Source organism: Gossypium hirsutum, chromosome A05, assembly GCF_007990345.1.
Source record: "Gossypium hirsutum isolate 1008001.06 chromosome A05, Gossypium_hirsutum_v2.1, whole genome shotgun sequence".
Lineage (NCBI taxonomy): Eukaryota > Viridiplantae > Streptophyta > Magnoliopsida > Malvales > Malvaceae > Gossypium > Gossypium hirsutum.
In genome coordinates, this window is record NC_053428.1 from 97274558 (window position 1) to 97288836 (window position 14279).

A 14279-nucleotide genomic window follows, 5' to 3' on the forward strand; every position below is an offset into this window, starting at 1 on the left:
TACACTATCCAATGATTATATCGGTAGTTTTTGATGTTTTGATCAATGTTATAATGACATGTTTAGGAGGACTTGTGTTTGATGAACTAGTTGTTATGTTTGGCTTGTAAATATGGTAATATGGTTGGTGTGCTTTTGGCATTTGATGCCTTGATGGTTGGTGTTTTTATTGCCAAAATGATGCATGGGTTAAATGGCTAAAGTGGTATGTGTTGGCATGGTTGAAATGTGGTCAATTAGGTTATGTGTTGATATGGAATTTAGTTAAGGTTGTTTGGATGAAACATGATCTTTTTGATGCAAATGTAAGTATGAATGCTTGGTTGTGATTGAGGTGACTAAATGGCATATTGGTTGAATGTCATTTATTGAAATTGTAACACCCCCTAAACCTTATCCGTCCACGAAACAGGATTACGGGGCATTACCAGTTAATATAGTTCATTTACCGTTATTAATTAAAATAATATTTACACTTATCACAAATTTAATAAATTATCAAATAATTCAAATTTACACCAATTAAGCCAAATCCTATTATATACTAGAGGTGTACATGGGCCGGGCGGCCCGGCCCGGCCCGGCCCGAAGGTTCGCCCGAAAAATGAGAGGGTTTGGGTAAAAATATAGGCCCGAAAAATGGGCTTGGACAAAAAACGAGGCCCGTTTAGAAAACGGGCCGGGCCCAGAGTAAGATTTTTTTGGCCCGGGCCCGGCCCGATTTTAATATTAAATTATTTTTTAAATTTTTTATTTTTAATTTTAAGTAACTTTAGTACTTTAACTTTACTCTTTTTGTTGTTTTTAATGTTATTTTGATATTGTAAAACTTTTGTTATTAATATAATTTGGTTCTTAATTTAGTTCTAATTTGTTTCAATTTTTCAATTTTAATATAATTACTTTTTATTATATTTTTAATTTATGTATTATTTTAAAATTTATTTTAGTCTCATTTTTTATTTGTTTTTTGTTTTAATATTTGTTTTTATGTTTTTAAATTCTTTTATTTAATAAAAAAAGCAAAAAAAATTAATATGGCCGGACCGGGCTCGGGCCTACTATTTTTTTCTCGGACCGGGCTTGGACAAATTTCTAGGCCCATATTTTGGGCCGGGCCGGGCCCAGACCTTAAAAACGGGTAAATTTTTTTATGGACCCGGCCCGAATCCGGCCCAGCCCAGCCCATGCACACCTCTATTATATACCATTACCAAACCTAATTCTAAATATTTCATCAACACATTGACAATTCAAAATACACACACGTAAAATACATAAAATATCCTAGGTAGATGCCATTACCAACTATTAACACGCTTTACCTCGCTGAATTCAGGACCGGCCTGGGATCCTGATTCCACGTTCTAGCTTTAACTTAACCTGCGCACGGAAACAAACTGTACGCTGAGCATGAACTCAGTGATATTTCTATAATCCGAACACTTAATGAAATGAAAATTTATAACAAACACTTAAAATTATATACAATTACAATTATTCAATTATTTAATTCATAGATAAATTCTTTATAACTTATTCCATTCTTTTCACTTACTAATTTGTTTAGCTTTCTATGATTTATTCACAAGTCATTTAAACAATAATATTATTCACTTTTATCCAATTCAAATGTATATAATTCATTTGTCTCAGTCATACTTTAGTTCACTGTTTAATATCAATAAACTATATTCAACTATTCACTTCTCAATCAGTGTTTTGTACTTATCCATTTCAATAACAGTCAGTATTTATCGGTAACGGTCAATTGATCTTTATTATTCAGTAACAATCAATCATTAGAGAAATCAGTCATTCAGTATTTTTATTTATCCCATTTACATGACTCGGACATTGACAGATACACAGATTCCAACCCAAAACACTAGTATGACACATTGTGCCTAAACGGTACATAATACCTGATCAATATACGACACATAAGTGCCTGAAATGACACACGAGGTGCCTGATACGACACATAAAGTGCCTGATTGGCAAAGCCGATAAATCCCGTACCCTTCCAAATCCTATGGCATGCCAATTATATCCGACTCAGCCTGACTAGTTAATAGGGTATTGCATATTACTTTTCGATTTCAATTTCATTCTCAATTTAATTACAACTCTATTCAATATAATTCAATTCACTTTTCAATAACAAATATTCGATTTCACAATAGTCACTTATTCATACTAATTTCATCACATTTCTAACAAATATATTTTCCAATATAACGTACATTCAATATTCAATTTCCACATCAATCACATATATTCATATAAATTTAATAAATTTATCACTTACTAAATCAATTCATTTCAATTATAAAGACACAATACAAATAATTCTCATCTTAATTATTTATCATAACATTTACCCAAAATTCAATTATCATAATTGCACAATATCATATTCACACACACACACATATATATATATATATATTTATAATATATAATTCAATTTAATTCAATCAATATAAATTCATCACATACCAAATTAATCCATTTCCATTATAAACACAATAATTCTCACCTCAACATTTACTAAATGCATTGAATAAAAAAATATAACAATTAATAACTAGGTTCGGATTATAGAAATACAAACCGTAATTTCCGAGCTAACCCTTGTCGACTTTACCTTTTTCTTGCTTACCCGAGATTTCCGACACAATGTTAGCTACAAAAATTAAAACAATTTAAAATTCATCAATATACAATTTCATTTTATTTATTCCAATTTCAACTCAATATTTACATAACTTCTAATTTAATCCCAATTCAAACTAACTTGTTTTCTTTGCAATTTATTCTCTATTTTTCACTCAACTATCACTTAAAACCAAATTTCAACTCTCTAATTTCTCCATAAATACATAATTTTGAATTTCTTTCAATTTAGTCCCTAAAGCATGAAACTTATGAATTCAATCCTTATTTCACTTCTAACTTGAATTTCTATCAATTTAATTCCTAATTTATCATTTTATTCAACATGAACCATATTTAGAAATTTAATATCTTCCAAAATATCAACTTAATTCCATCAAAACCTTATTCCAAGGCTTTTAAAACATCAAAATTAAGTAAAAAGGGCTAAATTGACTTATCTATTTAGACTTCAAGCTTCAAACCCTCAAATTTCCCTTTTCTTCATTCCGTTCTTTCTTTTTTTCCTTCCTTCTCTATTTCGTTTCTTCTATTCTGTTTCTTTCCTTTCCTTTTTTTCCTTTCTTTTATTTTCATTAAATTATTATATATATATTATTTATACTTAAATTAGTAATACTTATTTATTATTTATATATGTATATATTATTAGTACATTTGTATCCATTTATAACCATACATTTGTCATAATTTAATTTATTTGTTACATAAAAATCTTATAATATAATTATTTGATTAATAAATATCTTTTACTTAATAATTATCTATTTAATAACTAAATACAAGTATTACAAATGTATGTATTTTTATTAATGCACTTGTATCTAATTATCATCACACATTTGTCTTTCTTTAATTCATTCATTCATTTACTTTATTTAATTAATATACAATAATAATTTTAATATAATAATATTTACTTAAATAATAAGTAAATACATACATGTATTACAAATGTATTCTAATATTTATTACACATGTATATTTTTATTACCACACATTTGTCACTATTTTAATTTATTTAATAATATAATAATTTAATATCAATTAAATGATAATAATAACCATAATAGTAATAAATTAATTATTGTAAGAAAAATCTTAGATTTTTCTATCTTTTGCCGCCTAAATTAGGACAAATGGCATAATTACCATTTTGGTCCTTTACATTTTCTTTTAATCTATAATTCAACTTTCACACTTTATTCAATTTAATCTTTATACCTATTTAGCCTCAATTTAAGCTAATTCATCTTATTAAACTCTAATTAATCACTCAATTAACTTCGTAAATATTTTTAATAAATATTTACGAATCCATTTTTCAGAAACAAAGACCCGAAAATAAACTTTTTCGATAACCGTAAAATTCGAGTCGTTACAGAAATGATCTTATTATGCATATTTTGGCATGTTTTGGTGCCTTGATCATAGGTTCATTTGGTGTGTTGGTACTTGTTGAAATTGGGTGAAAGAAAAGGCTTGATTTTGGCCTATTTCTTGTCCACACGGCCTAAAACACGGATGTATGTCTCAACTGTATGTGGCACACGACTAGGCGACACGGCCGTGTGTCCCTTTTAGGTTGTTAATGGTTGCTTTTTGAAAGTTGCACGACCTAGCACACAGCCTGTCACACGGGCGTGTGGTGCCATTTCGAGAGTTACATGGCCTGTCACACAGGCATGTAGTTTGGCCGTGTGACCCAAGTCAATGAGTAACAAGGGCACAAACATAGGCTAGGATACGATCGTGTGTTCCTATTTCGAATGTTACATGGCCCGAGACATGGATGTGTGTCTTAGCTGTGTGAGCCACACGGCTTGGTCACACAGCCATGTAACCTCTGCAGTGTAAATTTTTCTAATTTTTTCCTAAACTTTCTAAATGTTTTCGATTTAGTCCCGGATTGTTTCTATTGTATTTTTTGGGCCTTGAGGGCTCAATTAAGGGACGTTATGAATGTATTTGAATGAAATTAGAATATGTATTGCATTGATATATGAATTAAATAGTTTACTATTTCATTTGTTCGATAATGCTCCATAACCTTATTGCGGCAACGGATATGGGTTAGAGGTGTTACACATATGATGTTTTAATGGAAATTTATGTTTTATAATGTTTAAATGTGATATGAAATGATTGATGATAGTTGGACTTGGTTTTAGAGGTTTCAAACATGTTTTGGGTAATTTATCTTCAGTGTCACAACATCAAAAATCAATGTCACGACATTGGACATGTAATTAGAGTAATTTTTTCCGATGTTGCAACATCAACATCCTAGTGTTGCAAAATTGACCCTATTTTGACCCGAATAAGCCTCATTTGGTCTTCGTTTGTAACCAAACTTTAAAGAAATCCTAGAAATGACTTGAATAACCTTAAAAGAGTCTACTTTTGTTACAAAAAAAGTTTTGAAATTGATGTTTGAGTTGAGTAGCTTTAGTTTCCAAATGTGACATCCCTTACTCGTGATGTATTGGTTCACTCTGGGTGAGGGGTGTTACATCTACGATCTCGTCACTTCGCCTTTTAACGACCTTTAACACTTGTTCTACTGTCAGCCTCCCTACCTCGATTTCCTCTAATCATTTTTGCTAACAGTATACTAAAATAAACCCTAAAACCTACCATAGAAGAATCAAACTTACCAAAAATAGGAACTACACATCGATATAAACTACGCCGGTGAAGTACAAACTCAAGAATGGAAAGTTTAAACTTTAAAAACTTAAGAAAATTTTCAGATCTAGTAATGAATAATAGACTCTAAAACCCAAAGATTTATAGACTTTTTGGTCTAACGAAGCTTCTTGAACACTCCATTTCAGAATCCAAAATGAACGCTACATCTAGTAATTTCAAACATTTAATGACAGATAACAATTGGAAGGATTTCTCGATAAAGTGTTGTAACACACAATCATTAATGCGCGTATATGCATGTGCATGTCCTGAAGCAACATGGACTACACGTGCATCCAACGCAGAAACCCTATCATTCCAAATTTCAGCCATTGCATGTTATTTCCCCTAAAATACCTCAAAGCACTAAATGCCTATAACGTATTGAGACAGACCACTATATAACCTCCCTCTTGGTTTGGGGGAGAGAAATTGTTATACCCTAACACCTTGATGCAGCTCTCAGCTTAACACTTATAAGAGCACCACTTATTAACCACCATCCATGCCTTCAACCATCACGTTCCATGAGATAATTGAAAGTATGTCCAATTGCCACCCTACCCAGGCTTATAGTGGCAAACCACTTGGCCACTTGCCTCTGACTCTTATAGAAGCTTGACACATGGGACCTTCTCTCTCTCTCTCTCTCTTTCTCTCTCTCTCTTTAGATTGAGTCTTGGACAAATTATTTTTATCTCGAGGATGACTTGCCTTAGCCCAATTTTACATTTATTTAATATATTTATTGACATGGATATAAAATTATAAAACCATTAAAGCCAAATCCATATCTTCCCTACAACCATTAAAGTCAAGACCACTAAGTTAAAGCCGAAAGCCATATTTACAAAAAGTCTAAATCTGTCCATTAAATTGAAATTTCATCATTTCCTTTGGGTAGAAAACCCCAAAAAATTTGTGTTATTCTTCTGTTTTCAATTTCTCAATCCAATCATATTTGCTTCATGTCTTGCATTCAACTAAATTCAGCGGATCTATAATTCTCCACTCCTCTTCTTGTTGTTACCCATTAAAAACATGCCCTACATTTTGTTTACCTATGTTTAGGAATACTTCTCAAAAATATTTTTGGAAACACTTTTGTTACTCCGACTTTTCATTTTTCTTAACGCTTTTGTGCTCATAATCATGTTCAATGCATGATTCTCCAAAAGAAACACTCTTAAGACAGGAAAATCTTGGAAAACCTTCAATATATCTTTGCCCAATACATCAAATAGATGGCTTGAGACAGTGATTCAAAGAGTCTAAGAAAATCTGGGCAGGCCGGGTTAAACGCAAAAAACACTAATATTGTTTGGGCAGATGGTCCCTTTGGATGGACGTTTACTTCCAGTGCTATGTGTTTAGCTTTATTTTTTGTCTTATGCTACAATATCGTTACATTATCTAATCTTATCGTCACTGTTTTTATTTTATTTTATTTTACACTAATCGTTGGTAAATATATCGCCCATCTAAAAGAACCCTAAGTTTAGGTAAAATTCTCAACCTATTTTTCGAATCAGGTCTATGTTCTACATATTTAAAAATATCTTATCTCAACCTGGTCTGAATTTATTAAGTAAGAAACAAAATTTCTACATATATTTAATAATAACTCTTTGTTACTTCAAAAGAAAAATAGTAATAAACTCTTTATGTAGCCTCGAATGTTTATATTTTTTATATACAAAATTTTTAAAAAATTGCCATTGTCTAACTTTAAGGAAAAAAAAAGAAAAAAATTAAAATTTAGGGATTTCATTCCAGATAAGTTATACTTAAATTTATTAAATTATTAGTAAATTTACGTTTTAGTCACTCAACTTCAAAAAGTTATAAATGAGCATTGATCTATTTGAAAGTTTCTATTTAAGTAACTAAATTGTTAAAATCACAACTGTATGTGCCTTTTTTGTTCACATTGCCTACACCAATCGAAATCAATCATTCCCACTAACTTTTAAAGTTTAGTTTTTTTTCGTGAAATAGCTAAAATGTCACGAACTTGTATATCAAAATCCAAATAATTTTATTCTCCAATCTCCAACATTAGCTACTAGACCAACTTGGATATAATGTTTGCTATTTTATTCATCGATGAGTATTAATCTATCATTAAATTGATACTTGAAGCTTGTTAGTTGGACATTTGAAAAAGAGAACTTAACTATCAAGTTATTAAAAACTTTTCTAATAGTTCAACGACTTAAATAAAAATTTTAAAATGATTTAAAGACTATTTTATATATTTTTTAAAATTAAAGGACCAAAATATAAATTTGGAATAGTTTAGCCTTTCACTATTTGAAGAAATTACTAGAAAAAGCGAAGAATAAAACGGAAGAGAGGTTTTTCTTTAGGCCGAAAAAAAACAGAGTTCAAGACCAATATTTTGGTCCTAACTTAAAAAATAAAGAGTCTTAAGCGAACACAGCCAACGTCAACTTCACTTATAGGGTTTTTAATTTTCTCTCATATTTTCCAGGTAACCTTTTATTTTTCCTCCTGCCCAAACAGTCCTTTAACTTCAGTTTTTTTTTTCTTCAACTTTCATCTGACTTCTCTAAAATCTGATTAACTCTTCAGTTTCTCTGGAAAATCTGTTTCCTTTCTGTTATCATTATTACATTATTAGTTTATTCTGCTTGCATTCGTTTTTTACTTTGATTTTGATTTCTTTTAATAATTTTGTTGGTTTCCGTGTGGATGAATATGCTATAATCGGTCAAAAGCTTGGCTTTTTTTCAAGCTTTAAATTTTGTTTCCAAGAAATATCGATTTGATCTGTTTGAAGGAAGTGAGGAGAATTTATGCTTTTGGACTTAATTTCTATTGTTGTTACGCTTAAGAAGTTCTGATTTTGATTAAGATTGTACATTGGTTACTTTAATTGTTAATGTTAAGACGGTTGAATTTAATTGTTTTTTTATTCAGTTATAAGCATTTGATCAATTATACTGTTTAGAAATTTTTTATAACCTTGTTCTAGGCTAATTTTATTTGAGCATAAATTCAAAGTTTTTAAGTATTTTGGTAAACTTGAACTATCAAAGCTATCACTTTTATGGATACTAGATTAAGAATATTACTGAAATTAGATTATAAATTCAACACTTTTATTCATTTTCTTGTATTTGAGCTATGAGTGTTGTTGAATTTTCATATATGCAACCTTTTTTTTTCTTTAAAATATATATGTTAAATAGGTTTCTAATTGGTGAAGTAAGAATGTAGCGAGTGTTGATAGAGTTCTGAGTGTGGAGGTACGTTACAATCTTTGAGAATTGTTGGCTCATAAATATTGTTGATTGATAGATATGGGGTGGCTTAGAGCTGGGTCAAGTGTGGCAAAGCTTGCCATTAGGAGGACTTTGTCTCAGGGTGGATCATATGCTACAAGATCACGCATTGTTCCTTCACAGAGTCGATATTTTCACACCACTGTCTTTAAATCAAAGGCACAGACTGCTCCCGTTCCTCGCCCTGTTCCACTTTCTAAGCTAACTGATAGTTTCTTAGATGGAACCAGTAGTGTATACTTAGAGGAGCTTCAAAGGGCCTGGGAAGCTGACCCAGATAGTGTTGATGAGTCGTGGGACAATTTCTTCAGGAATTTTGTTGGTCAGGCTGCCACATCTCCAGGAATTTCGGGCCAGACCATTCAGGAGAGTATGCGATTGTTATTACTTGTGAGGGCTTACCAGGTTAATGGTCACATGAAAGCGAAGCTGGATCCGCTGGGTTTAGAGGAAAGGGAAATCCCTGATGATTTGGATCCAGCTTTTTATGGTTTTACTGAAGCTGATCTTGATAGAGAATTCTTTCTAGGTGTGTGGAGGATGGCTGGATTTTTATCAGAAAACCGACCCGTGCAGACACTTAGGTCGATTTTGACTCGGCTTGAGCAGGCTTACTGTGGAAGCATTGGGTTTGAATACATGCACATTGCTGAGCGTGACAAGTGCAACTGGTTGAGAGACAAGATTGAAACTCCAACACCAATGCAGTACAATCGCCAGCGGCGCGAAGTCATTCTTGATAGGCTTATATGGAGTACACAGTTTGAAAATTTCTTGGCTACCAAGTGGACAACAGCCAAGAGATTTGGGCTAGAAGGGGGTGAAACTTTAATTCCTGGAATGAAAGAGATGTTTGATAGGGCTGCAGATCTAGGGGTTGAAAGCATCGTAATTGGAATGCCTCATAGAGGAAGATTGAATGTGCTAGGTAATGTTGTCCGAAAACCACTTCGTCAAATATTTAGTGAGTTCAGTGGTGGTACAAGGCCTGTGGATGAAGTTGGGCTTTACACAGGAACTGGTGATGTTAAATATCACTTGGGAACTTCCTATGATCGACCAACAAGAGGTGGAAAGAGAATTCATTTGTCTTTAGTTGCTAACCCCAGTCACTTGGAGGCTGTGGACCCAGTTGTTGTCGGAAAAACTAGAGCAAAGCAGTATTACTCCAATGATGAGGATAGGACCAAGAACATGGCTGTTTTGATTCATGGAGATGGCAGCTTTGCTGGACAGGGTGTAGTCTATGAAACTCTTCATCTTAGTGCACTTCCAAACTACACTACTGGTGGAACTATACATATTGTAGTCAACAACCAAGTGGCATTTACAACTGATCCAAGGGCAGGCAGATCTTCACAGTATTGTACTGATGTTGCCAAAGCTTTGAATGCTCCCATTTTCCACGTAAATGGAGATAATGTTGAGGCAGTTGTCCATGCATGTGAACTTGCGGCTGAATGGCGCCAAGCCTTCCATTCAGATGTGGTGGTTGATTTGGTCTGCTACCGTAGATTTGGGCATAATGAGATTGACGAACCATCATTTACACAGCCAAAGATGTATAAGGTCTGCAGCCTATTTACCTTTTTGGCTATTTATTTCCCCATTAGGCATATCTTAGTTGGTCCTACCTTTTTTTTTTTTTGTTTTTTTGTTTTTTAATATGTTCCTGAGAAATTACTTGAACTTCACATATGTAAATTCTTCCTTTTTTTTTTCAACAGATTATTCGGAATCACCCCTCAGCACTTCAGATCTACCGAAACAAGTTGTTGGAGTCTGGTCAGGTGACAGATGAAGACATTGGTAATATAAGTCAGAAGGTCAGTACAATTCTTAATGAAGAATTCTTAGGCAGCAAAGATTATGTTCCCAAAAGACGGGACTGGCTTTCTGCTTACTGGACGGGATTCAAGTCACCTGAACAAATTTCACGTGTTCGGAACACTGGGTATTTTGGCTTCTTTGTCAATTTCAACTTTCATTTTGGTATCTCTTACTTATACTTGCTGATGAAACTTGCATGTTATGCAGGGTTAAACCCGAGATATTGAAGAATGTTGGCAAAGCAATCACAACCCTTCCAGATAATTTTAAGCCTCATAGAGCGGTGAAGAAGGTTTATGAGCAACGTGCACAGATGATTGAGACAGGGGAGGGCCTTGACTGGGCTATGGGTGAAGCACTTGCATTTGCTACATTACTGGTAGAAGGTAACCACGTTAGGTTGAGTGGTCAGGATGTTGAAAGGGGTACATTCAGTCATCGGCATTCTGTGATTCATGATCAGGAAACCGGGGAACAGTATTGCCCTCTGGACCATGTTATCATCAACCAAAATGAGGAGATGTTTACTGTCAGCAATAGGTAACCCTTTCAATGCTTTGGACTTTGTGTAATAGCTAATTTTTCAATCCATATAATACGTGTTCTCTGATAGTGACTGTACAAGATGTGGTTTTGTATTTGACTATTTGTCTTGGAAATCCTGTAAGAGGAAGAGAAGCCATCTATATTTTACATTTTCAAGGAAAAATAGTAAAATAAAAAAGAAGAAAACGACACCTTTATTTGTGTAACTATTTGATATTAAGGCTAATTTGGAATCTATTTATGTAGTTATTCCAAATTAAATATCAATTGTTTTCTGCATTATGGCTTTAGCTTATTGAGAGTTTTTCCACTTGACTGCTCCTTATACCTGGAATTTGGTTTCTATGTGGTTCACTGTATGCAATGTGTACAAGTTCACAATACTAAGTTTATCTTTCACTTGCAAACATACTGTTCTCTGCTTTAGGTGGCAATATCGTTGCTTCTTGTGCAAAGTTATGTCCCTGCTGGAGAATTGTTAAATTGTGCATTTTAGTTTTGTGTGGCATTTTTCCTTTTGATCTGTTTTTTTTTTTTTTTTAAATTTTGGATTCTTTTTCTGAGCAACATGTGGTCTTTGAGTGCAGTTCTCTTTCTGAGTTTGGTGTGCTTGGATTCGAATTGGGTTACTCGATGGAGAATCCAAATTCATTGGTTATGTGGGAAGCTCAGTTTGGTGACTTTGCTAATGGTGCTCAAGTGATATTTGATCAGTTTATAAGTAGCGGGGAGGCAAAGTGGCTGCGTCAAACAGGTCTCGTTGTGCTGCTTCCCCATGGTTATGATGGACAAGGTCCAGAACATTCAAGTGCACGACTAGAGCGTTATCTTCAGGTATTCCCCATGAAATAGCATGCATTGTTCTTTGCATCATGATTTAGCTTCATCATCCTTTATTCAAAATCAGGCTGTGCCCCCTAGCATGTCATTTTCACATAAAAATAAAAAAGGGGACTCAATGGTGCATTGATAACTACATCTTTATAAATTTTTGCAGATGAGTGATGACAATCCTTTTGTGATACCTGAGATGGATCCAACTCTTCGTAAACAAATTCAGGAGTGCAACTCGCAGGTGGTTAACGTTACAACACCTGCTAATTACTTCCATGTTTTGCGGCGTCAGGTCAGTGCTACTAATGGTTATTAATGATGTTTCAGCTTCGGGGCTAGTCTTGCCATTTCCTTATCATTTCTTCTCTCCTATTTCAGATACACAGGGAATTCCGTAAGCCTCTTATTGTGATGTCCCCCAAAAACTTACTTCGTCACAAGGACTGCAAATCAAATCTTTCTGAATTTGATGATGTCCAAGGCCACCCTGGTTTTGATAAACAAGGAACCAGATTTAAGCGCCTTATAAAAGATCAGAATATGCACTCCGACCTCGAGGAGGGTATCAGACGCTTGGTACTTTGTTCCGGAAAGGTATGCTATGCCCTTGGTTTCCACTTATTTCCCTCTTGTATGACATATAATAGCCGTTTAATTCTGGAATTTTATCTTTTAGAATGAAGTGGGCAACTAAGATTCATAAAATGTGTTATCTTGTTGGGCTTTAAGGGTAGTTCTCTGCAGGTTTAATGGTTCTGTGTCATTTCTGTAGACCATAATCATGTTCCATCTGCTTTCAGGTCTACTATGAGCTTGATGATGAGCGAAAGAAGAACAATGCTAGCGACGTTGCTATCTGTCGTGTGGAACAGCTTTGCCCATTTCCTTATGACCTAATCCAGCGGGAGCTTAAGCGATATCCAAGTATGTTGTCCAAGCTTAGACTAAAACTTGATCTATAGCAATCCTCGGTGAACCTAAAGACAATTTGAAACTTATATCTTTTTGAGAACTTACTAGGGTTCTGAACAAATTTTGTTCAGTTTGTTGAAGTCGTATATTCCGTTTGGATTCTCTTATGTCTCCCAACTCTCCTCTTTTGTTTAACGAAACTTGATGTCCTAGCTATACATACTGTTAGGTTTAGTAGTTTTTAATGAATTGTGATCCTTTATTTATTTTCATGCGTTTTCGTTTTTCCTGATATTTTCTGTTGGTTACTGTCAGATGCGGAGATTGTTTGGTGCCAGGAAGAACCGATGAACATGGGTGCATACAATTACATCGCACCTCGTCTTGCCACTGCAATGATTGCTTTGGGTAGAGGAACCTTTGACGATATCAGATACATTGGCCGTGCTCCATCTGCTTCCACTGCTACTGGCTTCTATTCTGTGCATGTGAAGGAACAAACTGAGCTTGTGCAAAAGGCCATTCAACCTGAACCGATCAAGACCAATATTACTATCTGAAGCTTTTCGCAAGATCATTCTTGAAAAACTACAGTATTAAAGCAATGCTCTAAAATAACATCTGGTGCAGAGCTTGAGAACTGTTAGGGTTTGTTATTTCGATGATCGTCATGTTTCTGCTATTCCTTCTCTGCCAAGGCACCGATACATGAAGGTGAACCGGTTATCAAATAGTTGATTTGATGCATAATTTTTTTTTGTAATATTTTTTGGTTTTTTTAACCCTAACATTATAAACAATGCATCAGTTCCTTTTATAATGCAGAAATTGAACTACCTTGCTCTTCATTAGGCTCGACTTCTCAGGGCAACTATGGGGAATTAAGGGTCCAGTTTCATAAATTCAAAAGAAACGAAGTTAAAAATAAATTTTACTTTTTGTCCTCTAAAAAATATTAAAAACTCCTATTTTCTGTATATATTTCGAAGAATTTTCATGAGTTTTCAAGTATTAATAATTACAAGCCTTAAATTCTAATTTTCAGAAAGAAATTTAATCACTTTAAAAGGTTGAGATTAAAATTTAACATCTACAATTTCAAAGAATTCTCTTCACTTTTTTCTCTTATTTTTAATTCAATAATATTCAATTAAAAAAATCTAATTATTTATAAAAATATTTTAATTATTATTATATGGAACCATAAATTACACCCTATGTTAATATAAACATAATATATTTTTCAATTAACACTAAATAATAACATGCCTAAAAATGAATGGAGTAAAGATTAATAAATGAAAAAGTGAAGTGATTGCATAGTATAATTGTTCAAAATAGGACTAAAAAAAGGTTATCGATTCATGTTTGAATGAAAAAAAATCAAGAATTTGATTGAAATTGACAAAGCTGAAACTTTGAAAACTTTTATATTTCAAGTTGAAGTCTGACCATATGTGAGAGTTTTTTTTTTTTAGA

General features: G+C 33.3%; 1 protein-coding gene across 2 annotated transcripts; it reads left to right on the top strand.

Annotated features, from left to right (window-relative positions):
* Window positions 1–7711: 7711 nt before the first annotated feature.
* Window positions 7712–13648, top strand: LOC107959879 (2-oxoglutarate dehydrogenase, mitochondrial). 2 transcript variants are annotated; one of them, XM_016896048.2, is made up of 9 exons: window positions 7712–7864; window positions 8695–10247; window positions 10406–10632; window positions 10716–11048; window positions 11642–11888; window positions 12052–12180; window positions 12267–12482; window positions 12689–12812; window positions 13116–13648. In XM_016896048.2, the coding sequence occupies exons 2-9, from the start codon at window positions 8697–8699 to the stop codon at window positions 13358–13360; spliced, it is 3072 nt and encodes a 1023-aa protein (XP_016751537.2). In that variant the 5' UTR covers window positions 7712–7864; window positions 8695–8696; the 3' UTR covers window positions 13361–13648. The 2 variants fall into 2 exon arrangements, with proteins under 2 accessions (XP_016751537.2, XP_040970132.1); XM_041114198.1 differs by having other exon boundaries at window positions 7714–7864; window positions 8586–10247.
* The last annotated feature ends 631 nt before the right edge of the window (window positions 13649–14279 follow it).

Coding starts and splice junctions, on each gene's coding strand:
- LOC107959879 (XM_016896048.2), top strand. CDS start 8,697: ATGGGGTGGCTTAGAGCTGGGTCAAGTGTGGCAAAGCTTGCCATTAGG. Junction 11,889..12,051: donor GACTAGAGCGTTATCTTCAG/GTATTCCCCATG, acceptor AAATTTTTGCAG/ATGAGTGATGACAATCCTTT. Junction 12,181..12,266: donor TCCATGTTTTGCGGCGTCAG/GTCAGTGCTACT, acceptor CTCCTATTTCAG/ATACACAGGGAATTCCGTAA.